The 27,032-nt window shown below is 44.2% G+C and overlaps 1 protein-coding gene across 1 annotated transcript in view; it reads right to left on the bottom strand.

The window, feature by feature from the left end:
* Positions 1-3,742: 3,742 nt before the first annotated feature.
* LOC138793898 (lysophospholipid acyltransferase 2-like) overlaps positions 3,743-27,032 on the bottom strand; it is a 37,172-nt gene continuing 13,882 nt past the window's right edge. Inside the window, exons 2-13 of the mRNA XM_069972627.1 lie at positions 23,368-23,513; positions 21,912-21,989; positions 20,481-20,570; positions 20,343-20,398; positions 18,831-18,885; positions 13,147-13,276; positions 11,603-11,777; positions 8,658-8,761; positions 8,238-8,302; positions 6,650-6,782; positions 5,603-5,754; positions 3,743-4,726 (exon numbers count right to left, since the gene is read on the bottom strand). Coding sequence (XP_069828728.1) covers positions 4,585-4,726; positions 5,603-5,754; positions 6,650-6,782; positions 8,238-8,302; positions 8,658-8,761; positions 11,603-11,777; positions 13,147-13,276; positions 18,831-18,885; positions 20,343-20,398; positions 20,481-20,570; positions 21,912-21,989; positions 23,368-23,513 — 1,326 coding nt within the window. The 3' untranslated portion in view covers positions 3,743-4,584. The remainder of the gene's footprint in view (positions 4,727-5,602; positions 5,755-6,649; positions 6,783-8,237; positions 8,303-8,657; positions 8,762-11,602; positions 11,778-13,146; positions 13,277-18,830; positions 18,886-20,342; positions 20,399-20,480; positions 20,571-21,911; positions 21,990-23,367; positions 23,514-27,032) is intronic.

Here is a 27,032-nt window from a genome sequence, read left to right as displayed (position 1 = left end):
TTAAATATTGCTTTGTCTAATAGGACCCCTAAGAGTGATCAGGTTATTGCTCCCAGAAGCCTCCTAGGGGGACTACAGAAAAAGTTACAAAAACTTTTAACCCCCCCCCCCAAAAAAAAAATATAAAATTAGAAAACACAGCATGGACTAAAAATATTATCGGAAAACTATATCACAGATTTTGAACTGTTGTTCATGTCATTCTCTCAGTCCAAGTGCGCCACCTGGTGGATCCTCACCATTATTACATACAGAAGACTTCAACAACTGTAAAACTTGTAGTATATTATGTACAACTTATTTTCTTTTGAATAATGATCGTTTTTCGGATAGAGATCAGTTGTATTGGTAAGTATGACATTCTGTCTTGTTTTGATGTCGGGCCACAAGTGGATAAAAAAGTAATGAAGGTGGTTTTCCCACAAAGGACTTTAAAGGGGTTGTCCAGGAGAAAAAAAAAAAAATTCTTTCAAATCAACTGGTGTCAGAAAGTTATATAGATGTGTCATTTGCTTCTATTTAAAAATCTCAAGTCTTCCCATACTTACAAACTGCTGTATGTCCTGCAGGAAGTGTTGTTTTATTTACATTCAGAAACAGTGCTCTCTGCTCACATCTCTGGTCGAGTCAGGAACTGTCCAGAGCAGCAGCAAATCCCCACAGAAAACCTCTCCTGCTCAGGACAGTTCCTGACTGGGCCAGAGATGTCAGCAGAGAGCACGGTGTCTGAGGGTAAATAAACACTACTTCTGCATGACATACAGCAGCTTATAAGTAGAGGAAGACATGAGATTTTTGAATAGAAGTAAATTGCAAATCTATGTAAGTTGATCTGAAAGAAAAAAGAATTCGCTGGACAACCCCTTTAAGCATGAAATTCAGAGGAAACATTCCCTTTAAATAGGGTGCTCTGATTGACAGTGCGAGAAGACATTGGCTTAACCTGATACTATATAGGGGCTGCTGGGGGGTGGAGGGGTTCTGATACCATATCAGGGCTGTTAACATACAGGGGAGAGTCTGATACTATATAGGGGCTGCACAGGGGGTCTACTTGGGGAATGCATAGAGGGGTCTCAAACTATATGGGGATTGCATAGAGGGGCCTGATACTATATAGGGACTTCAAAAAAACTTTTGATCGTACCAATTGTGAGAACGAGCCAGGAGAAGGTGGTGCAATGCACTGACCTCTTCCAGGCTCTGTGTCATATGATGAGTTGGTCTCCGTATAAAGGATTTCTTGGTGGTCTCTCCCCTCAAAAATGCATGTTACTGTTGGTGGACAGTGTCAGAGGGGCAGGGCTTAATGGCAGTGGTGCCACATATCCCCACCCATATCTGCATTGTAGGTCCTGCCCCCTCCATGACGCCATCAGCGTCTAGGCCCCGCCCCCTCAGCAGTGTCATGACAATGGGCATAGCCCCTCCCCTCTCTGTGACAGCTGGACTCTAGCCTAGGACTCTAGGTAGGCCCATTGTGAGGGTGGGGCATAAACAGTGATGTCACAGAGGACCCATGGTATTAAGCCCCGCCCCTACAACACTGTCCACCAACCGCTACGTTGCCCTGTGCTTTGACATCCTATCTCAAAGAAATAATTACCCAAACAGCACTTAAACAAAATACAAATTTAATTTAACCAATCACTAGCTTTGCAGTATAAAAGTAGCTGCAAATACTGGTGTGCAAGCGAGAGTCTGTAAAATACAATATTAGACATAAATAGGTGTGGCGGGAACACAGCAAAGACCGTTCACATTTACAGTATATTACATGATACAAATGTATGAAATTACAAAATGTAGTAAAACAATCAGAATAAAAACCTTGTAGTAAAAGTTATATATAAAAAAAAGTATTTCTTTTTTTGCAGTACAGTAGGGCCACCTCTTACATACTGTCCCTGTATTCATACAGACCCTTTTAGTGATGTCGGCCAGTCACCAACAGCGGGGAAAAAAATCCAGGTGAACACTCTTAGCAACCGGTTCAAGCAGAAACCATCCTGAACAATTGTGATTTAAAGGGGTATCCCGCTCAAATTAAATTTTTACTATGTTGCTGCCCATGGGGAGAACATAACAAACAGGCCATTCTTATCTTCCTGTGCTTCCCTGGTGTCCTACTACATCATCTGATTGGCGACAGCCCGCTCAGCCAATCACTGACAGAGACAGGACAGCACTGTGGCCAGTGATTGGCTGAGTGGGCTGTCACTCGGACATATTAAAACTTTTATTTGAGCGGAATACCCCTTTAAAGAAAAATTGCGTAAATTTTGTTACGATTTCGGATAAAACGTGGAAAAACATTGTGCACAAATTTCTCCAGGAATGTTAAATTCACTGTAAAATAGACGGAAAGTCGCAGCAAAAACACATTAAAAGTCAACAAAAAATGCCATGTGTGAGCACAGCCACAAAGGCCCTTAAAGGGGCTGTCTGGTCTTTATTGATAGTTTAACATGCTGCTGCAGGGAACATAACATGTACCCCGCTCCCCCGCTGCTGAAAACTAGCTGCAGGCCGCCCAGTGTCTACTGCTGTCTTCTTAAAGGGGTACTCCAGTGAAAATGTTGTCTTTTTAATACAACTGGTGTCAGAGAGTTAGGGTCCTATTCCACGGGCCGAGGAGGGCCCGATCAACGATGTAAATGAGCGGCGATCTGCTAGATCGCCGCTCGTTTACTGGGCCTATTCCACGGCCCGATGATCGTTGAGCGAGGGCTGCAGGGACATAGTTACCGATGCCTTGCAGCCTTTGCAGCATCATACATTACCTGGCTGCAGGGCTTGTCCTCCGCTCCGTCTCCTCCCCGGGTCCCCAGCGCTCTATCTTCTGAATGGCCGGTCAGCTGACAGGCCACACTCAGCCAATCACAGGCCGCGGCGGTCCCGGCCTGTGATTGGCTGAGCGCTCCGTCAGCTGACCGGCCATTCAGAAGATAGAGCGCGCGGGACCCGGGGAGGAGACGGAGCGGAGGACAAGCCCTGCAGCCAGGTAATGTATGCTGCTGCTGTTTCTTCTCAAATCGTCGGTCGCCCGCCGCGCACCGCTATTCAACCGTAGCGATGTGCGGTGGGGGAACGATGATTTTAGGTCTGGCCCAAAATGAACGATCAGCCGATGACACGATCATCGGCTGATCGTTCTCTCTATTTCACCGAACGATAATCGGCCGAATCGGGCCAAATGGGGCCCATCTGGACAATTATCGTTACTGTGGAATAGGGCCCTTAGATAGATTTGTAAGATTAAGTAAGTAATTTGTAGATTACTTCTATTTAATAATCTCCAGTACTTATCAGCTGCTGTATGTCCTGCAGGAAGTGATGTATTCTTCCTAGTCTGACACAGTGCTCTCTGCTGCCACCTCTGTCCATGTCAGGAACTGTCCAGAGCAGAAGAGGTTTTCTATGGGGCTTTGCTGCTGCTCTGGACAGTTCCTGACATGGACAGAGGTGGCAGCAGAGAGTACTGTGTCATACTGGAAAGAAGAAATCATCACTTCCTGCAGGACATACAGCAGCCGATAAGTACTGGGAGACTTGAGATTTTTAAATAAAAATAAATTACAAATCTATATAACTTTCTGATACCAGTTGATTTGAAAAGAAAAAAAAAATCACTGAAGTCCCCTTTTAAATTTTCCACTGACATGGAAAAAGAATAGATCTTTCTATGCCATGAATGTTTTGTCTGCATGGCATCAGCAGAAGCTTTAAAGAGGACAGCGGCAAAAATAAGGTGGCAGCGGTGGGGGAGCGGCATGTGTACGGATATAACTTAGGTATGTTCCCCTCAAATCTAGTTAAAGGGCAACTCCAGCGGGAAAAAAAATTCTTTAGAACCAACTGGTGTCAGAAAGTGCCAGAGATTTGTAACTTACTGAATGCTGTATGTCATAGACATAGACATGTAGGACATACAGCAGCTGATAAGTACTGGAAGACTTTTTTTTAATAGAAGTAAATTACAAATCTCTGTCACCAGCTGATTTGAAAGAATTTTTTTTCCGCTGGAGTTGCCCTTTAAGTTATCAATAATGACCAGATAACTCCTTTAAGTGACGCCTCAGAATTGTAAATACTATATTGCAAAATCTTATGCACACAGCAGGGTTGTGTCTATGGGGCCCCTATCAAGGCAAACAGAACCTGTATGGAATCCAGCATTAGATTAGAGGCGTCCGTGAGTACAAAGATCTACGCTCCCTGATTTACGGCTGCGTACAATTTTCTGACCATCGGAAATGCTGGCAGGTAGACAAACACGTACGTGGTGTTACAGATAATATAAGCAACTCGTAGGTTTCTGACGGTTTGTATACATAAAATTACAGGCTTCAGGATAAACTAATGGGAACTTCCTTCAAGCTTCCTGAGTATTAGGAGACATTGCGGCCACGGAAACCGGCTGGAAGCAGCTGACTACCATGTAGCCATCTAGTAGTCTGGAATCTAGAATCTTCCAAGCCCAATGCTGGACGGCAGAGTTAGTGGAAGGAAGAGGAAGGCACTTGTTATAAGGCAGCTACTGATGGGAGGATTAGATGGTGTGTCTGTCTGCGGAGATCCTCTTTACATCTCCTTCTTCACATGGTTGTAGTTACGGTCACAAGGTGACTCTTTAGGATTTCCTCCTTTCGGCTCAAGTTTTTTTCTATCAGGCAGAATGAGAAGAATCAGTGCAGGGAGGATGTGTAAGCAGAAACCCAGGGACCTGCCGAGAGAGAGAGAGGATTCCTACACATGAGCTAAGCTGTAAGGTTAGAGTGTCATATTATAAGGCTAGTTTCATACGAGCGCATTTAAAGGCCTGATTCACATGTCCGGAAATTTATCCAGAATTCTTATACATATATACAGACATTAGGGTTCAATTGGGCAGGGACACCCTTCAGGATTCTTCCTGAAGGGTGTCCCTGTCAGAAAACACGTCCCATATTTGTCCGGAATTCCGGCACTGATGCCCCCATAGAACTCTATAGGGTCATCCAGAATTGTGGATAGATCCGGATGCGTATGTTCCGGTTTGTTAACCCCGATCGCTTGAAGAGCGCTCTGGAATTCAAGGGCGTTTATAAATAAATAATAATGCACTGCATGGCAGCCCTGGCCAGCACCAGACAAATGCCTTCGGGTCCTGACGCTGGCCCTTTAACTGTACACATTCCTAATCCGGAGCCCATATAGTTAAACGGATACTTAGGCGAAAATATTTTTCTTTCGAATCAACTAGTTTCATAAAGTTATATAGACATGTAATTAACTTCTATTTAAAAATCTCCAATCATCCAGTACTTATCAGCTGCTGTATGTTTTGCAGGAAGTGGTGTATTCTTTCCAGTCTGACACAGTGCTCTCTGCTGCCACCTCTGTCCAGTAGAAAATCCCCATAGAAAAACCTTTCCTGCTCTGGACAGTTCCTGACATGGACAGAAGTGGCAGCAGAGAGCACTGTGTCTGACTGGAAAGAATACACCACTTCCTGCAGGACATACAGTGGCTGATAAGTACTGGAAGACTGGAGATTTTTTAAATAGAAGTAAGTTACAAATCTTAATAATTAATAATCTTTATCCCCATTCTCTCTTACCTGTATAATTGTAGTGATGGCCCGAGTCCTAGTATTATGAAGGGTGCCACAGTGTAGCTCATTGCTATTTGGGTGCAGAACCAGGTGACCAAGCTGTAAACCAGTCTACTCCACAGCGTATGCTGGAACCACGGACGTACTGTCTGCCTAACCTGGATAAATAAAATGAAAAAGTAACACATTTATGCTTCTTCTCTGATGTACAGTAATATACAGTGTACTGTACTGGAGAATGTAAAAAATAGAAAAACCTCTCCTGCTCTAGACAGTTCCTGACATGGACAGAGGTGGCAGCAGAGAGAACCGTGTCAGACTGGAAAGAATACACCACTTCCTGCAGGGCATACAGCAGCTGATAAGTACTGGAGGGCTTAAGATTTTTAAATAGAAGTTATTTATTTACAAATTATCTATATAGCTTACTGGTACCACCATAATTAACTCACAGGAGTACCCCTTTAAATGTGGCGGCTGTATAAAAAAAATATAGCCTTACACCACACCCATACAGAGAAGCCTGCTTGCTTTCTCATAATCCAGGGATGGGGAACCTTCGGCCCTCCAGCTGTTTCAAAATTACGATTCCCATCATGCATGGACAGCCAAAGCTAAAGCATGATGGAAATTATAGTTTTGCAACAGCTAGAGGGCTGAAGGTTCCCTACCCCTGTCCTAAGACACCTGGCGTAAGACACTGGTCGTTCTGTGACCCAAACGGCCGGTGTCAGAGAAGATCATCCCGATGATCTTCACTTCTGATGAACTGGGATGCGGGCACATCTGTGCGCGGCCACATCCCAATTCGTCGCTGCACACAATGGAGCGTGCGGCCGGAGCCGCACCCTCCATTGTGTGCCCTGACAGGTTTTCTGACGTCATTTTTTTGCGGCGCCGGTAGCAATCCCAGCCATAAGATTCCATATAGGGCAGCACTATGTAAGTTCCGTAGTAATCACGGCCATTGTTGCAAATCGGCAACAACAGCCGTGATTACTACGGAACTTACAAAATTGTTACGAAACTTACGTAGTGTGAACATAGCCTTACCTTGCGAGCAGCGAGTGTAATTGGCACAGCAGTCAGAAAGGTGAAGTAATATCCAGGATGCACACCGTGCCAAGCTGCTGACAATAGGAAGGTGGAAAGCAGCGGATTAAATGGGCTTCGGTCATAACACACCCTGCAGAGAGAACAGAAAAAAGTTACACAACCTGTATAGTTTGGGGCTCAATGAGAAATCCTGGATGAGGTGTATACAGTAACAGCCATGACTTGATTGCATATGCAGGTGATGTAGTCCGACAAACCTTAGAGACTCGCTGGGGGTTGCTTTCTTTCCCCAGAGAATGCATTCCACAAGGAAACTTCTTAAAGGGGTTATCCGGTACAAGAAAATTATATTTAAAGGGGAACTCTATCTACAACATTCTGTTAAATCAACTGGTATCAGAAATATATATAAATTGTAAATTTACTTATATTTAAAAATTTCAAGTCTTCCAGTACTTATCAGCTGCTGTTTGTCCTGCAGGAAGTGCTGTATTCTCTCCAGTGCTATCTGCCGCTCTGTCTATGTCAGCAACTGTCTAAATTTCCATCGAAAACCTCTGCCGCTCTGAGCTCTATATATATTAGGGATACTAGTTCTCCATAAAGAGAGTCAGTGTCAAGTGTCGTTTTAAAGGAACTTTGTAATTGGGTTTATTAGCCGAAAAATGCATTTTTATCATGAAAAAGCAGTTTGAAGCTCTCCCTCCGGTCTTCATGATTTTCTATGGAGAGCGGAGGGATGGAGGGAGATGAGGCACCAAAACAGGACAACAAAGAGTTAATTTACATCACCGGGCTATTACCTCTGACAGTCAGCAGTGACCTCTCTGACCTCTGAATACCGGCTTTCACACAGGTCCTGCTGTGTGATCCTTTGTTCTCTGCTGCCGACTAATCTCCCTCCATAGGTTACACAGGGCACGACTGATGTAAAAGAGTCGAGATTTCCTGATAATGAGCAGTGCATAGGAGGGAGAGGGGGGGGCTGGGGAAAGACTTTTTGAATGCAGGTAATGCCATATTTGCCTAATAAACCCAATTACAACGTTTCTCAAAATCGCCTGGACTATTGATTTCTGCAAAAAAATTAAATAAAACAGTGACACTTCAAAGGCCATTTCTGCTCCACTGGGAATTCCGTGAAGAACGAACATGCAAATAGCTCTCACACCACTTAGGCAAAGTGGTGTCCCTTCAAGCCAGTGTTTCACTCACTCTAAGAGTCTTGGAACAGTGACTGTGGATATATGCCAAGCCTAAAATCTTACCTTTTGGAGAAATTTTTGGCTTGGCATATATCCCCAGTCAATGTTCTAAGACTCCTAGATGGAGTGAAACACTGACTTAAAGGTAGACCACTTTGCCTAAGTGGTGTGAGAGCTATTTGCATATTCTTCCCATATATATTTGTTGATTTTTAATAATGAAAAGGTAATAAATGCAAATTCAATAGTGGAATAAAGAAGCAGATTCATAGAACACAAGACTGTCCGGTCCTCGTGTCCTTATATCCATGTCATATAGGTCATGTGGTGATATGTGCAAAAAACGGCAGTAATTCTACACAAGAAAACCAGTACTTAACTCTTTCAACCACACGGCTGTCTGTATATTCCAGTTATCGATGTACATCTTGAAGCTGGTAGCTGTCTAAAAGAAACACAATGTTGAAAGAAGAACAAAGGAAAGGAAATGATTCATTATTACTACGCAACCATCCGAGTCAATAGAGTGCGGCCACACAGCGACTAAAAGGAAACGGCGTACAGTACACTGCACAGGCACAAGGGGAAACTCTACATCTGTTATATGTGTGTGGCTTATGTGTACATATCTATTTATGTGGCTTATGTGTATATGTATGTGTGTGTGTGGCTTATGTATATATATATTTCTTATCGTTAGATTTTCTTAGACCAGTTCATTTGAAAGAAAAACATTTTCACCGGAGTTCCCCTTTAATTTATACAGTTATCTGGATTTCTGGTGTATATTTTGCACTTACCTCAATCCTTAGTATATTCAGGTTGGATAGCAGGTCCCACCTCTCCTCTCCATCATCTGAGATTCCATTGTAGCCAAAGCCGGCAGCGTTATTGATTGCGTCAGCTGAACAATGAAACACAAAGAGTTAATGTGTATTGTGTGACTGCGATAACCATCTCTAGTGAAGTGAGATGGGTTATACTAGGACAGCACCTCCAGCCCAGAAATCACTAAAGTCCAGCAATAACTCTATATGACGTCTATGCACACAGCAATTCATTATTGGTATCATGCTGCAAGGACAAAAAACAGACAAAGACACGATTGTGCAAGCAAGTGTGACACAAGGTTTGATGGCTGCTACGTTAAAAAGGAGCACAATATCACTGACCAGGAATGGAAAAATTTCCCAAAAAACTTCTGTCCACACGTACCAGATGTGCAGCAAAAAAAATAAATCTGCAGCAAAGGTTCTGGTGATCAGTGGCGTAGCTACCATAGAGGCAGGGTAGGCAGTTGCTATGGGGCCCGTGCAGGAGGGGGGCCTGGGGGAGAAGGTAAAAGCGTGTGTCCTTCTGCTTAACCCTTTATGTACTGCAGTGTGTAAGTGACCCAGTGTTTACTTACATGCTGCAACACAAAAAATGTGCAGTGCTTTGTGTTGCTCCCACATCTGGAGCTGTCTGGAATTCTGAATGCCCTAACAGAGTTCTATAGGGCACCCACGCCAGCATTCCAGACAATTTTAGAACAGGTCCTATAATTTCTGAGCCTATTTACTGTATCTGGAGAAATCCTAAGGATGGTCCATGCCTAATAGAACCCTATGGGTCAGGAAATCTAAAGTGTGAACAGTTGGCACAAGTGTGAGAGCGGGACATACAGCAGCTCATAAGTATTGGAAGGCTCAAGATTTTTGAATAGAAATAAATTACGAATATATAGAACTTTCTGAAACCAGTTAATTTGAAAAACGTTTTTTTGCTGTAGTACCCCCTTTAACTGTAGAACTATTTTTGTAATACACCAAGAAGGGAAGCTGCACTTACACGTAACAAAAAGTTATTGTGTTCAGTAGTAAAAACCTCACAAAAGCCATATAGATGTGTGATCTGCCGAACAATCCTTCCTTTTGTCCGTGGCCAGTAGACATGTGATGTCGGCCATATGATGCACATTCCTAGTAATAGACGACTTGTAAGGTTATGGTGTGGAAAGCCTTGTCACAGCTCAGACGCATCCATCCAATCCTGATCAGTATTAGGCTATGTTCCCACTATGCAAAAATAAGGGCAAATAACGGCCATTGTTGATCAAGATCATTAATAATGGACGTTCTTTTGCAACAGTGGCCGTTATTTGCCCTTATTTTTGCATCGTTGGGAACGTCATTTCAAAGGAATTATTATATCAATCAAAACGATGAGTCCTCCGGCTGTATAAAGCTCATGGGAAGTCTATGGCTATGCTCCCACTGCGTGATATTATCAGGGAAGGCGGCCGTCTTGCAACATAGAGGGCCGCTAATAATGATCAGTAGTGATTATTACTAGCAGCCGTCTAATTAACGAGACGACCGCCTACCCCGATATTATGCAGTGGGAACATACCCTATATCAGTCACTGAAACCCATCCTCCATATACATTATGTTTGGGGCATACAGTATACATTTTTGTTGCCCATGTTTTTATGAGGGTAAGGCTATGTTCACACACAGTATTTTTGCTCAGTATTTTGCAACCAAAACCAGGAGTGGATTGAAAACACAGAAAGGCTATGTTCTCACACTGTTGAAATTGAGTGAATGGCCGTCATTTAATGGCAAATAATTGCAGTTATTTTAAAACAACGGACGTTATTTGCCATTGAATGACGGCCATCCACTAAATTTCAACAGTGTGTGAACAGATCCTTTCTGTGTTTAAAACAACGGCCGTTAGGTCACCCAATGTATAGATTAACGTCTGTTGTTGTGAATGAATGTTCAGGACATTTATTGGCGGCCGTTATTTAGCAAACAGCGTCTGTTATTTTAAATTGAACAAAAATATGAACAGTATTTTTTTTTCTAAATAATATTTAATTATTTTTGTGCCCCCGTTTATATATATTTATGTTTTTCTGTATGGGTTTGTGTCGATTTTTTTCAAAAGAGTTGGCGCGAGCCCAGAACTTCCCGGAATGCAGAGCGACGGGAAGTGATTTTGCAATATCCAGCGCAAGAGCAATGTATGTTATTATTAAGTGTCCCTGTCCCTTATTCTATTTATAAAGATACAGGCTACCTTTGCAGTGTGCATCTAATACTTTACCTAATCCTGTGTCCCGCTGCTGTTCCGTCAGGCGTCGCCATCTTGGTGACGTCACTTGCGTTCCAGTGGTGCGTTCCAGTGCTGAAAGGCAAGTGACGTAACCAAGATGGCGGCGCCCGATGGAACAGCAGCTGGACACAGGATTAGGTAAAGTATTAGATACAGTCTGAGGGAGATTTATCAAACATAGTGTAAAGTGAAACTGGCCCAGTTGCCCCTAGCAACCAATCAGATTCCACCTTTCATTTTATAAAGAGTCTGTGAGGAATGAAAGGTGGAATCTGATTGGTTGCTAGGGGCAACTGAGCCAGTTTCACTTTACACCATGTTTGATAAATCTCCCCCTATATCTTAATAAATAGACGTAGGGACAGGTGCACTTTTAGAATAGGGGCAGTTAGTATGACATGATAGGTTCTCTTTAAGTTGTTCACACTGATTTTTTTGGCCGTCCTTTCACCGTCTTTTCAAAAAAATTCAAAAAATAAAAATAGACGCATCCAAAAGGGTGTTGAAACTGGCCGTCATTTAACCTAAACTTAAATAATGTACCAACGGCCGTCAATGACGGCCGTCGAAGTATATTAATTAAATCGTTGTGTTAACATGGCCTAAAAGTGAAGAAAGCTCAATGGCTGATAAAAGCTCACCTAGAGTCCAAGCAAAATAATACTTTGGCCTTCTAGAAGCTCCAGTCAAGTAGAGTTCAAAAAACAGGTAGAGCACAGGGGTATTTGGATCACTGGAGATGGAGAATTGGTCCGACATCGTAATATGAGCAGCTAATAGGAAACAGCAAAGCCACAGCTTCTTGAATACGGCCACCTAAAAAAACAAAAGAGCAATAAACAGGGAATAATAATAATCATAATACGGCCACTGAAGGTAAAAAAAGAGCAATAAACGAATTCAGGACAGGTTCACACTATGTATAACACCGGTCATTAAAATTATTAAAATATTGTATTGTCCCCCAAAAGTTATACAAATCCCCAATATACACTTATTACGGGAAATGCTTATAAAGTGCTTTTGATGGTGATGTCACTTCCTGGATAACATGGTGATGTCACGACCTGACTCCCAGAGCTGTGCGGGCTGTGGCTGCTGGAGAGGATGATGGCAGGGGGACACAGGGCACCGGGGGGACACTGAGCATCCCTCTGCTATCATCCTCTCCAGATAGCTTAATAACACACGTTACAGAGTTATATAACTTTGTAACGCGTGTTAAGCTTAAAAAACAAATCGCCGGAGTACTACTTTAACCCTGCATGATGTACTGGTATGTTATGGTGCCACTAAGGGTGTATGGAGATGGGTCTGCTCCATACCTGGTGTCTCCCTGCTGCATTTTGCAGAAGCTGCCACTAATAGCCTATGTGGAGTCATCCATCCTGGCTATTAACTGGTAAAATGCTGCTGTAAAAAGTGACAGGGCCATTTAAAGACTGTAAATGGTAAATGTAAAATATACACACACTGATGGATCGACTCCCTGCAATATAATCCATTGTCATTGCAGCAGGAACGTTCCTTGTGGTGCACAGCTCTATGATATGCTGTCCATGGTGCTAAACACAGAGCTGAAGGCGCTAGGACCCGCATGAGAACTTTCTCTGTTGGTCCAATATGGCGTCTTTCAAGATGGCGGTCATATTCCATAGATAGCCTAAAAGACAGATCCTTGTTGGGTATCAGATGTATATCTGGATTACAGGAATGGCTATGCATCCGAAACATGGATGTCCTCTGCAGGGGCCGTGGCTATCCCTGGCCAAAGCACTCTGTAATGTCAGAAGGGTTAGTGAACTTGCCAGTAACTTAACCTTCCCGGCATTACAGAGTGCAGAAACAGCCGGCCAGGGACACTGTTTACATCAGCCGTCTTAAAAGGGAGGGGTGAGAAAAGCTAATATGAAGTTTTCTGTGTTTTCAGCAAAAAAGCAGCAGCTCAGAACTGGGGGGAGGAGACTGAAACGATAATAATAAATATTATATAAGGAGGGGGATGATTCAACATGTATTTTACCTTAGCGGAATACCCCTTTAAAAACTTCTGCAGAAGCATCTTTAGTCAATATAATGATGATAAGATATGTTTGGAAATGGCCGTAACATACAGGATATAAGGCAACAGAGTCACTACTACACTGCTGTAATACTCATGCTGGCATGACCTGACATTACTTACATTTGGGTTCCTCTTCTTCTCTTCTCCGCCTATAAATATCTGGTAGTCATTAAAAGAACATAAAGGACCAGCAAGAAGTCCTAGAAATCCCACAGTATAACTCAGATACGGGAGAATTCCGGGGAGAGACCTAAACAGAAGGGATGTACAGATCAGCAATGTGTTATAAAACACAAACGTATAAACATATCTGTAAAAAAAAGAAATATGACATCTATAATAAAGTATATGAGAGTATCATTCTGCTTCCAATGTAACAAAGATGGGGGTGCCGCCTTGGCTGTGGTGGATAAGATTCCTGTCTCGGCCATGGTGGATGGGGGTCCTGTCTCAGCTGTGGTGGATGGGGGTCCTGCCTCGGCCGTGGTGGATGGGGGTCCTGTCTCGGCTGTGGTGGCTGGGGGTCCTGTCTCGGCTGTGGTGGCTGGGGGTCCTGTCTCGGCCATGGTGGATGGGGGTACTGCCTCGGCTGTGGTGGATGGGGGTCCTGCTTCAGCCGTGGTGGATGGGGGTCCTGCCTCGGCCGTGGTGGATGGGGGTCAAGCTGTGGCTGTGGTGGATGGGGGCCCGTCTCAGCCGTGGTGGATGGGGGTCCTGCCTCAGCTGTGGTGGATGGGGGTCAAGCTGTGGCTGTGGTGGATGGGGGCCCCGCCTCAGCCGTGGTGGATGCGGGTCCTGCTTCAGCCATGGTGGATGGCGTCCCCGCCTCAGCCGTGGTGGATGGGGGTCCCGCCTCGGCTGTGGTGGATGGGGATCCCACCTCGGCTTTGGTGGATGGGGGTCCTGCCTCGGCCGTGGTGGATGAGGGTCCCGCCTCGGCTGTGGTGGATGGGGGTCCTGTCTCGGCTGTGGTGGATGGGGGTCAAGCTGTGGCTGTGGTGGATGGGGGCCCCGCCTCAGCCGTGGTGGATGCGGGTCCTGCTTCAGCCATGGTGGATGGGGGTCAAGCTGTGGCTGCGGTGGATGGGGTCCCCGCCTCAGCCGTGGTGGATGGGGATCCCACCTCGGCTTTGGTGGATGGGGGTCCTGCCTCGGCCGTGGTGGATGAGGGTCCTGTCTCGGCTGTGGTGGATTGGGGTCAAGCTGTGGCTGTGGTGGATGGGGGCCCCGCCTCGGCTGTGGTGGATGGGGGTCAAGCTGTGGCTGTGGTGGATGGGGGTCCCGTCTCGGCTGTGGTGGATGGGGGTCAAGCTGTGGCTGTGGTGGATGGAGGTCAAGCTGTGGCTGCGGTGGATGGGGTCCCCGCCTCAGCCGTGGTGGATGGGGGTCCTGCCTCGGCTGTGGTGGATGGGGATCCCACCTCGGCTTTGGTGGATGGGGGTCCTGCCTCGGCCGTGGTGGATGAGGGTCCCGCCTCGGCTGTGGTGGATGGGGGTCCTGTCTCGGCTGTGGTGGATGGGGGTCAAGCTGTGGCTGTGGTGGATGGGGGCCCCGCCTCGGCTGTGGTGGATGGGGGTCAAGCTGTGGCTGTGGTGGATGGGGGTCAAGCTGTGGCTGTGGTGGATGGGGGTCCCGTCTTGGCTGTGGTGGATGGGGGTCCCGCCTAAGCCGTGGTGGATGGGGTCCCACCTAGGCCGCTGACTAACTGAACTGGCCTGTAACGTCACAGCCCGGGTTCTCTCTCTAACTATGTAGCAGGTGGGGACTGGGGCTACAGTCAGGGCCGGCTTCAGGTTTTAAAAGGCTCTTGGGCGATAAAGGATGAGGGCCCCTCATCCATCCACTATGCAGCCATCATCCACACATTATGCACAATCGCTTGAGACACCACTAACATACACCAACACACATTATTGACACAGATACTGACTGACACTGACAGAATGATTGACACACAGCACTTAAAGCTCAGACTTCTCCCTCTTCCTCTCTATGGGGCTGCTCTCCACACAAAGGTTGAGGACCTTTGGGTCATGTGATCCGGTCCTTTACCCCTCTCTCTCTCTCTATTTGTGCATTACATTGACAGGTCCAGCTATTTTCTCTTGTGTCTTCTGATGTTCAGCCAGCTCACCCTTCACTACAGTGAGCCGGCTGAACATTAGAATTCTGGGCCCCTAGAAGCGCTGTGGGCCCTAGCACTTGCCCTGTGCTGACTCTGGCCCTGGCTACGGTATGCGGACATCAGCGCTGGAGCTGGGGGAGGTAAGTACACGTTCTTTCCTTCATCCTTCCCCCTGGCACTTTGGCAAAAGAGCCCCCTGCCCAGAATTTTTCTTTAACATCACATTCATTCATGGACTGATTCATGGATACCTCATCCATGGAAAACACGGATTCCATTAGTTACTTTTTTTTTTTTTTTTTACAGAACAGATTGCGGAAACATGAAGAAACAACGGAACGCATGAATAACCCAATAAAATGCAACGGGCTATAAAATTGTCTGTGATCATGGACAACTTCATGGGATGTGTGAATAAGGCCTTAAAGCGGAACTCCAGCAAAAAAATGTTTTCTCTTTCAAATCAACTGGTGCCAAAAAGTGCCAGAGATTTGTAACTATTAACAAAAAAAAAAAAATCTCAAATCTTCCAGTACTTATCAGCTGCTGCATGTTCTACATATCTATGTCTAGGACATACAGCAGCTGATAAGTACTGGAAGACTTGAATTTTTTTTTTTATAGAAGTAAATTACAAATTTCTGCCACTTTCTGACACCAAGATTTTTCGCTGGACAACCCCTTTAAGGGTTAACTCATCTTTACACTATAAAGACTATAAACACAAATTACCAACTTTTTATACTTTAGACGGTAGTTTAGATGCAGAACGGCAATGGTGACTGAGAACCCGTCCATTTGTGCTGTGTACGGAGCGGGAGTAATTGATTTGCCCCATGCTTCCCCTCATTTGTAGTGTTTATCTGTTGCATACATTCACATCACGCAGGATTATGAAGCTGCCGAGTGGAAGTGAAGAAACAAGCTATTGTGTGCTTGTCGTGGCCGCAGCAAGATGCCAGTTCCTCCCTGTCCTGTTCTTCCTGCCATTCTAACAACCCTGAAAGACGAGTTAGGCAGCTTGGCAGTAAGTATATACATACTAGAAGAAGGGCTGCAATTCAAGAGAAACTGGAAGCATATGAGAACTGCATGCACTGTATGATACACTCAGGCTATGTTCACACTGAGGAATAGGCAAGGCTGAATATCCGCATTTAAAGGGGTACTCCGGGCTGGGGTCATTTTTATTGTACAGCCGGGGAGGGGTGGATATAGAAGCCGCCGGTCACTTACCTCCCCGGTTCCAGTGCCGGGTCCCGGATTGCGCCACCCTGCTCACCCGTCCGGCTGTCGCTTCCTGGTCTAAGCTGCGGCTTGAGACGTGACGTGAGCCGAGGCGGGACTCCGCTACAACCGCTGAATGGCTGAGCTGCCTTGAGACGTCACGTCTCAAGCCGCAGCTCAGACCAGGAAGCGGCAGCCGGATGGGAGAACGGGGCGACGTGATCCAGGACCTGGCGCTGGAACCATATAATAAAAATGACCCCAGCCCGGAGTACTCCTTTAATTTCACATATATTCAACTTAAAATTCTTGATTCAAGTTTCCTTGGGCGGATCCGCATTCCGCCCCAGGAATTTACATGTTCATTTTTTTGGGCGGGTGCTCTAGGCCCCACCTCATTGACTCCTAGGGATGTTTGTTAACACAGAGCTGTACTTCTAATATGTGTCTAAGCAGCTTAATAACTCTGAGGCCCCGTGCCTCTATTTATAACACTCTACAGCAGGGATGGGGAACCTTCGGCCTTCCAGCTGTTGCAAAACTACAATTCACATCATGCCATGATGGGAATTGTAGTTTTGCAACAGCTGGAGGGCCTAAAGTTCCCCATCCCTGCTCTAGAATAATAATAATAATAATAATAATAATAATAAGTATATGTATTTAGCGCTAGGGCCACTATAGATTGGACTTTGGTGTGACTTTTATGTGTTATGGCGACTGTAGATACTGTAACAGTTGTCAACAAACAAAACCAGTAGCATATTCGTCACTCTACCCAATGGAGAATGATATCTACAAAGCTGTTACAACTATATTATCAGTTTTTTTGTTGACAACTGTTACAGTATCTACAGTCGCCATAACACTTTATTAGTCACATCATAGTCCAATCCATAGTGGTCATAGCGCTAAAAACATAATTATTATTATTATTATTACTCAAGACTTGTTTTTCACCAAAATACTGAACTGTATTGATGAACTGTACAAAACAGTCTTAGGGTATGTGCACACTGAGAAAAAGGCGAGGAATTAGGTGAGGAATTGAAGAGGAATTTTAGCTTGAAATTCCTCCCGTAAAATATGTACAGAGCAAAGTCCTATTGTGTTTAATGGGTTTTCTGCTCCGTTGTTCACAGTGCAGAATTTCAGAGCAGAATTTTCTGCTGTAGATCTGCTAGAGGAATCCTATAGAAGTCAATGGGGGGGGGGGGGGGCCTGAATTCTGCCTGAAAACTTTCTGCTTCAATTCCTCGAGAATTGCTCAATGTGCATATACCCTTAAGTAGAAAAAAGTTGTGTTCAAAACAGTACCAGCAGTTTGGGGATGGGTACCGGTACAGATTAGCTTTAAAGTGTCACTGTCATTTATTTATTTTTTATTTTTTTGCAGAAATCAATAGTACAGGCGATTTTAATAAACTTTGTATTCGGGGGGTTTATTAGCTGAAAAATGAATTTTTATCATGAAAAAGCAGTTTGTAGCTCTCCCCCCTGTCTTCATGGTTTTCTATTGAGAGGGGAGGGGTTGGAGGGAGATGAGGCACCAAAACAGGTCAACAAAGAGTTAATTTACAGCTACCTCACCAGGCTATCTCCTCTGAAGTCAGTACTGACCTCTCTAACCTCTGAATACCGTCTTTCATACAGCTCCCACTGTGTAATCCTTTGTTCTCTGCTCCCTGCTGGCGACTAATCCCCCTCCTCCCCTCTCCCCTCTCCATAGGTTACACAGAGCCCGACTGATGTGAAAGAGTCGAGATTTCCTGATATTGAGCAGTGAACGGGAGAGAGGGGGAGGGGGGGCTGGAGAAAGTCTTTTTGAATGCAGATAATGGTATATTTGCCTTATAAACCCAATTACAAAGTTTCTTAAAATCGCCTGGACTGTTGATTTCTGCAAAAAAAACAACAACACTTTAAGATATATATATTTTAATCGCTACAATTGACTCCCGCTACCAGTTCTTCATCCAGACAATGCCAATGCTTTCTAGCTTATGCGTTCTCACTATGGCTAAGGGGCCTTTTACATGTGCCAAAATGCTCTTTTGGCCGGTGTAAAAGTGTCAGCAATCGGTTGAGGAGCAGGAAAACGCCCAATCCTCGGCTGATCACATATGGCGTACCGCGCTAAAATATATGGCTATCGGCTGCAGATCTCCCTGCAGTGTGATGGATCATGCCCTCTGAAGGCGCCGCTAATCTCCAGGATTGGCGATCGCTTGATTCTGTAGACAGCCTCATATAGGAAACATCTAAAAGGACCTCAACTTATTCATTGTGGGAAGATCGTCAACATATCCCAAAATACAAATAAAGGGTGTAGGGACCATACGATAGAGCATACAAAGAACTGAGCCACCATCATGTTGAGACGATCCGCCATGTGGATGTCCCTGACTAATTCTATGTAAGAAAACCGAAGTGCGCACGTTTATACGCTTACCTGATAGCAAGGCGTCTCTGTGTGGAAGTCAAAGACTGATCAGTGCGGACAGTCCCTAGAAGCAAAGAAGGTAAAATCAAATGTGTACCAGGGGTATAAATAAAGACAAATGATTAGGATAGCAGCGATATGCTGCTGTCACTCCGCGAAATAGGAGCCACTGCCACCTTCTACAGGCTGCCTAGATGATCTAGTGATCACTCGGGCAGCCCCCGCCGCACCTCTTTGCAGCCCCCTCGGCTCTCACTCGCTTGCTGTTGACGCGTGTAATAGCACCGCCAGCGAGCAGGGAAGGAGGAGCAAACGAGCGCTGACAGTGTAATAGGGGCTTAAAGTGTCACTGAAGTTTAATTTTTATTTGCAGAAATCAATAGTACAGGTGATTTTAAAAAACTTTGTAATTGGGTTCACTAGCTGAGAAATGCATTTTTATCATGAAAAAGCAGTATGAAGCTCTCCCCCTGTCTTCATGGTTCTCCTATGGAGAGAGGAGGGGTGGAGGGAGATGAGGCACCAAAACAGGACAACAAAGTTAATTTACAGCTACATCACCGGGCTATCTCCTCTGAAGTCAGCATTGACCTCTCTGACCTCTGAATACCGGCTTTCACACAGCTCCCACTGTGTAATCCTTTGCTCTCTGCTGCTGACTGCACTGATCAGTACCCCCCCCCCCCCCCCCCAGTGCACCGAAATGCCTCACTAGCATATTAAATAAACTGCTAATACTCCAACAACGGGGCAGAGGATAAAGAGAACAAACTTACCTTCATCCTCAGTGCCCTATAGGGACATATCAGCAGGTTACATGCTTCTAACCTGTTGATAGGTCCCCTTTAAGGGAAAGCTCTGGACATTAACTGTTTTATGATCAGGCCGGGGCATAAGGGGCAGTGACCAATGCAAGGATTCTCTCTTTCTTTTCTATGATTTCATCATACACCATTCTCTCAGATTCTGCACTAAGCATAACACAGCTTAGGTTTTGTCTGGTGTCTCTTTAAAGGGGAACTCCAGCAAAAATCTTTTTCGTTCAAATCAACTGTTGTCAGAAAGTTATACAGATATGTAATTTACTTCTATGTAAATATCTAAACTCTCCCAGGACTTATCAGCTTCTGTATTCTTTCCAGTCTGACACAATGCTCTCTGCTGCCACCTCTGTCCATGTCAGGAACTGTCCACAGCAGCAGCAAATCTCCATAGAAAACCTCTCCTGCTCTGGACAGTTCCTGACATGGACAGAGGGGGCAGCAGAGAGCACTGCGTCAGACTGGAAAGAATACACCACTTCCTGCAGGACATACATCAGCTGATAAGTACTGGAAGACTTGAGATTTTTAAATAAAAGTAAAATACAAATCTATATAACTTTTTGACACCAGTTGATATAAAAAAAAACTTAAAAGTATAAAAATAATAGAAGCATACGAAGTTCATGATTATTACTCATAAACGGTGTCCATAAGCAGCAATAACATTAGTGCATCAGTTACTTGTGTTTTCACTTACCATCATGATATTCAAATGCAAACCGACTCAGTTTTTGGGTTAGTGTCATTAAAGCCCTGAAAGACAGAAATATACATGCTGGTCTTGTCATGCATAAGAGACTCTGTATACTGTAATACGTAAGGGATGGAGGCTTACACTGTAAAGTCCAGCTCATCTACTAAAGGGTTTGCATATCTTCTAATGTGAAAGTATGTGAGATAAACCATGGTTATCAGCAACGTGTACCTGGAGACGGAAACAAAAATCAACATTGTTATATAAACTCATATAGAGGTCACGGTATAATATTCAGTCAGAACAGAGCTCTCTGCAACTAACATTATGTGATATGTACATACTTACCAGTGTAGAATCAAACCCTTAAAGGGGTTGTCCAGCGAAAATCTTTTTCTTTCAAATCAACTGATATCAGAAAGTTATATAGATTTCTAATTTACTTCTATTAAAAAAATCTCAAGTCTTCCCATACTTATCAGCTGCTGTATGTCCTGCAGGAAGTGGTGTTTTATTTCCAGTCTAACACAGTGCTCTCTGCTGACATCTCTGGCCGAGACAGGAACTGTCCAGAGCAGGAGAAGTTTTCTATGGGGATTAATATAAAACCGAGACAGAGTTCCTGTCTCGCCCAGAGATGTCAGCAGAGAGCACTGTGTCAGGCTGAAAATAAAACAAGATTTACTGCAAGACATACAGCAGCTGATAAGTATGGGAATACTTGAGATTTTTTAATAAAAGGAAATTACAAATCTATATAACTTTCTGATATCAGGGTGGGTGGTGGGTGAAAACAATGACATCTACTTACCTCCCCGGCTCCAGCACTGCTGCCCGTATCAAGCTACTCCAGTCCCCGGTCTCCTCCTAGTCTGAGCCGGGACTTGAGACTTGACATATCAGGCCTGCTTAGCCATTCAGCAGCACAGACGCTGAATGGCTGAGCATGCCTGAGACGTCAGGCTGTGCCTCAAATGTCCGGAGACCAGAGTAGCTTGATACGGGCGGCATCGCTGGAGCAGGGGAGGTAAGTAGATGTCATTATTTTTATCCCCCCCTCCCAGGTGATTGTAAAGAAAAAAAAAAAGGGGGGGGGGTCCTGGCCGGCGTACCCCTTTAAGAACACTAGGCCTATACTAATGCTTTAAGTGAAATTAAACATATTTGAGGTGTACAAGCAAACTACAAAGTATTTATCAGCTGCTGTCTGTCCTGCAGGAAGTGGTGTAGTCTTTCCAGTCTGACACAGTGCTCCATGAGGATTTACTCCTACTCTGGACATTTCCTGACATGGACAGAGGTGGCAGCAGAGAGCACTGTGTCATACTGGAAAGAATACACCACTTCCTGCAGGACATACAGCAGCTGATAAGTACTGGAAGGCTTAGAAGTAAAATACAAATCTATATAATGTTCTGCTACCAGTTGATTTGAAATAAAAAATTTTTTTGCTGGAGTAATCATTAAAATAATAATAATAATGATAATTTATCATCATCTAAAAATACATTGATCTTTTAGAAGTTACGGTAAATACCCACAAACTCTTCTGTATTGTCTTTTTGTACTTACATTTGAATTTTTCTAGGATTAACCATAAGCAGCATGAGATAACAGAAGATAACTTCTCCTAGAAGACAAACTGTGAGCCTGTAAAGATAGGAGAAACAGCCTTAGAACTTCTGGTTTGGGCTTATTAAACAAGTTGGGAAAATGATGATTATAAACATTAACTCTGAAATAGTTTTTCTTCCAAATCAGCAGGTATAAGAAAATTATATAGATTTGCAATTTACTTTATTTCAAAAATCTTAATCCTTTTAGTACTTATTAGCTGCTGTATGTTCTGCAGGAAGTAATGTATTCTTTCCAGTCTGATAAAATGCTTTCTGCTGCCACCTGTGTCCATGTCAGGAACTGTCCAGAGCAGTAGCAAATCCCCATAAAAAAACCTGGACAGAGGAGGCAGCAGGGAGCACTGTGTCAGACTGGAAAGAATTCACCACTTCCTGCAGAACATATAGCAGCTGATAGGTACTGGAAGACTGGAGATTTTTAAATAGAAGTAAGTTACAAATCTTTATATCTTTTTTTACAAGTTCTGGTGGATTATGTCGCTTGTACCCGCTCACGGCTGCACGTGTCGCCGCCCGTGCCATAGACACCGTTCTTTGGCCGGGCCGATTCCACTGTCCGCCAAAAGAATTGAGATGTCAGTTCTTTCGGCGGAAGGCGGAATCTGCCCGGTCAAAGAATAGTGTCTATGGCATCGGTGGAGATAAGCGCCACCATGAGCGGGTACAAGCGACGCAATCAGCCGAAACTAGAAGGCCAGTGGCAGTCGTAGTGAGAAGGTAAGAGGCAGGGCAACACCGGGGAGTCTGCAGAGGCGAGTATGAGTTTATTTTTTTCTATATACAGCAAGGGCTGCACGAACATCAAGCCGTATAACAAATGTAATGCGGCCCTAAGGCTTCATTCACACGGATCAAAACAGGCGGAATTCCGCAGCAAAATTCTCTGCCCCGCAATGCCGCCAGCCTCCCTGTCATAATGACATGCTATAGGAGGCTCGCGCGCCTCCTCTCTCCGGGCTAAAGAATGGGCATGTCTATTCTTCAGCGTGGAGATAGGAGGCGCACAAGCGGAGAATTCCGCCTGTTTTGCTCCGTGAGAACGGAGCCTAAGGGTCTTCAAAGGACACTTCCTCAGAAGGACTATCCTAAGATCTGTGCAGAAGTTATCCCCTATAAGGGTGCTACTTGCTACATCCTACTATTGTGCTGCTCAGAGGACACAAGGAGAATTTACAATTTAGAATGAAAATCTGTTTTCCCTTAGTCCATCAGCAGCAGCACAAGACTCCTCCTCTATATTCTAGACAGTTTGAATAAAATAAAATACACAAGGGGACAGAGTATAGGGGTTCTGTTATTATGTATATTATTCGTCGCTATCATACTATTTACTAAGAGCAATGGATTTCCATTTACTTATCAGGTTTACAGGTAGGAAACTGATATCTCACCATCCAAAGCAATAGGTTGAAAGACAGATTCCAAGCAAGGTGGCAATGCCATGTCTGACTTTTGGTCCACAATGAGAAGGAGGCAGGCAGTACCGGAACAAGAACGCCAAAATAAGGGCAGAGATCTGCCCAGTGAGGAAAAGGCGCTATAAAAACAAAACAACAACAAAACAACAATAAGTTTCAGGCTGGTCTTAGCCGGAATGTATCACCATTTTTTTTTTCAATCCAGAGAAGAAATACATTATTATGAATATTTTTGGTAATGTTTTATCAAGAGTCAGTAATTATCATTTTGTATACTTAAAGGAGAGGTCCGGCAAAATCTTTTATTAAAGTATTGTATTGCCCCCCAAAAGTTATACAAATTACCAACATACACTTATTACGGGAAATGCACATAAAGTGTTTTTCCCTGCACTTACTACTGCAGCAAGGCTTCACTTCCTAGATAACATGGTGATGTCACTTCCTGGATAACATGGTGATGTCACTTCCTGGATAACATGGTGATGTCACTTCCTGGATAACATGGTGATGTCACGACCCGACTCCCAGAGCTGTGCGGGCTGTGGCTGCTGGAGAGGATGATGGCAGGGGGGAAGCTCAGTGTCCCTCCGGCGCCCTGTGTCCCCCTGCCATCATCCTCTCCAGCAGCCACAGCCCGCATAGCTCTGGGAGTCGGGTCGTGACATCACCAGGTTATCCAGGGAGTGACATCACCATGTTATCCAGGAAGTGACATTGCCATGTTATCCAGGAAGTGACATCGCCATGTTATCCAGGAAGTGACATCGCCATGTTATCCAGGAAGTGACATCACCATGTTATCCAGGAAGTGACATCACCATGTTATCCAGGAAGTGACATCACCATGTTTATCCAGGAAGTGAAGCCTTGATGCAGTAGTAAGTGCAGGGAAAAAGCACTTTATAAGCATTTCCCGTAATAAGTGTATATTGGGGATTTGTATAACTTTTGGGGGGCAATACAATACTTTAATAAAAATATTCTCCTTTAACCAGCAGGGGGAGCTAACCTGAGAATGTGGTGAAGGCAAGCAACTTGTAACTACTGCAAATCTGGCCTGGCTAGATTACAGTAATGGCAAAGTAGTTGACAGAAAGAAAATTAACTGTTTTTTAGAGAATTATATATTGATTTGTAATTTACTTCTTTTGTTGAAAATCTCCAGTCTTCCAATACTTATCAGCTGCTGTATGTCCTGCAGGAAGTGGTGCATTCTTTCCAGTCTGACACAGTTCCCAAGTGCAGGAATAACTGGGTAGGTTCAGCTTAAAACTCCAGTACGTACGCCCAGCTTGTGCAAAAGTTTATGACATTTCTATGCTAAAGCCTGGCGTACGAGTAAATTCCCCTCGTTGTGCTCAAAAAAAGTGAAAGCTGTGCTGTGATTGGTTGCAAGTGCAACAAAGACAGCTTTTATTTATTCCCCACTAGAGTTCTAGGGGGGAGAGGCTTCAGAGCTGTTATTTCAGAAGGAATACAAGTGTTTACTATAATACACATATATAGTATATACAAATACAAATATATATATATATATATATATATATATATATATGTGTGTGTGTGTGTGTGTGTGTGTGTGTGGGGGGGGTTACCAGATCATTCTGCTCACTTTACACCACATATGTATTTCATTACTTTAAATGCTGACGCTGCAATAATCCAACATCTTGAAGTGATAAAATTGGATACGGAGAATGGAATTCTATATTTATAAAGCTATGTTCACACTACGTATATTTGAGGCTGTATATTTGAGGCTGTATAGCAACCAAAACAAGGACTGGATTGAAAACACAGAAAGGCTATGTTCACATAATGTTGTAATTGAGTGGATGGCCGTCATTTAATGGCAAATATTTGCTGTTATTTTAAAACAACGGCTGTTATATTGAAATAATGGCAGTTATTTACCGTTATATGACGGCCATCCACTCAATTTCAACATTGTGTGAACAGAGCCTTTCTGTGTTTCCAATCCACTCCTGGTTTTGGCTGCTATGAGGACCTGACTTGCAGACCAAATACTGCCTGAAATGTACGTAGTGTGAACCCAGACTTAATATGTAAACATTTCGCTCACTGGTCATTATCGGGATTTACTGCTTAAAGCCACCAACATTACATGCCTCTTAAAGTGTCACTGTCGTTTACATTTTTTTTTGCAGAAATCAATAGTACAGGCGATTTTAAGAAACTTTGTAATTGGGTTTATAAGCCGAAAAATGCATTTTTATCATGAAAAAGCAGTTTGAAACTCTCCCTCCTGTCTTCATGGTTTTCTTATGGAGATGGGAGGGGTGGAGGGAGATGAGGACAACAAAGTTAATTTACAGCTACATCACCGGGCTATCTCCTTTGAAGTCAGCACTGACCTCTCTGACCTCCGAATACCGGCTTACACACAGCTCCCACTGTGTAATCCTTTGTTCTCTGCTCTCTGCTGGTGACTAATCTCCCCCTCCCCCCTCCATAGGTTACACAGGGCTCGACTGATGTAAAAGAGTCGAGATTTCCTGAAATTGAGCAGTGAAAGAGGGGGGGGGGGGGGGCTGGGGAAAGTTTTGGAACTGCAAAACTTGCAGACGTGTGAATGATGCCTTAAAGCGAATGTACTGTTAGGTACATTCACTTTAAGTCTAGGATATCCTTTTTTTGAACCGCGGGCCGGTTTTCACGCACGTTGCCGCTCTGGTACTGGGCACCGGAAACCCCCACCCTTCTGTGACGCGGCTCCATTTGAATCCCCGCGTCGGTGCCAATCAATTGATAACTACACTTAAAGGGAATGTACATTCGCTTTAAGGGCCTTTTACACAGGCTGATTATTGGTCAAAAGGGTTGCAAAAACGCAATAATTGACCCGTGTTAAAGGGACAGCGATAAGCTGAGGACAGGGAACACGGTTGATCTTCGGCTGATCCAATCTTAAGAGCAGGGTTTAAAATTCATCATTGCCGGCCACACATTGTTCTGTGTAAACAGGGTTCTGTGCAGCCGACAGTCATAGCAGGAAACTGATAGCACAAATATATATATATATATATATTGGGGTCTGGAATATGTATATATATTTGCTGTCAGTTTAAACATCACAAGCAGTGTATACTTACCATCCACGCTGCTTGTGATCCAGCACATCTCCTCCAGTCCAGCTGCATCTTCAGGCCCTGGGAGGAGGCGAGGCTGATTTGAGGCCTAAAGATACAGCTGGCAGCTGGACTGGAGGAGACGCGCTGGACCACAAGTAGTGTGGTGGGTAAGTATACCCTGACAGCACAGATATATAATTATCCCAGACCCCAATATATACATATGTGTTGAAAAAGTCACAGTACCAACACAGCAGAAACACTTTTTAGGAGAACGTATTCCATGCCAAGAGTAAACACTTGCACGTAAGTGGGAACAGATGAAGATCATGTGGGGTGCTCAGCTGATAAAACAAGAATCTCCAACTTCATAACGTATAAGCATAGAAATATTGCGGTACTTACCACGTTTGTTGCAAATCCACAGTTCCTTTATTAATAAAAACGAACCATAATAACAGCAGGTAAGACGCCAGTGAAAAAACAAGGTGTGTAGCTGGTGTAAGAGAGGCATGGTTTGGGAGCACAGATATCTGCCACTGA

Source organism: Dendropsophus ebraccatus, chromosome 5 (assembly GCF_027789765.1).
Source record: "Dendropsophus ebraccatus isolate aDenEbr1 chromosome 5, aDenEbr1.pat, whole genome shotgun sequence".
NCBI lineage: Eukaryota > Metazoa > Chordata > Amphibia > Anura > Hylidae > Dendropsophus > Dendropsophus ebraccatus.
This window is presented reverse-complemented; position numbering and strand designations above follow the sequence as displayed.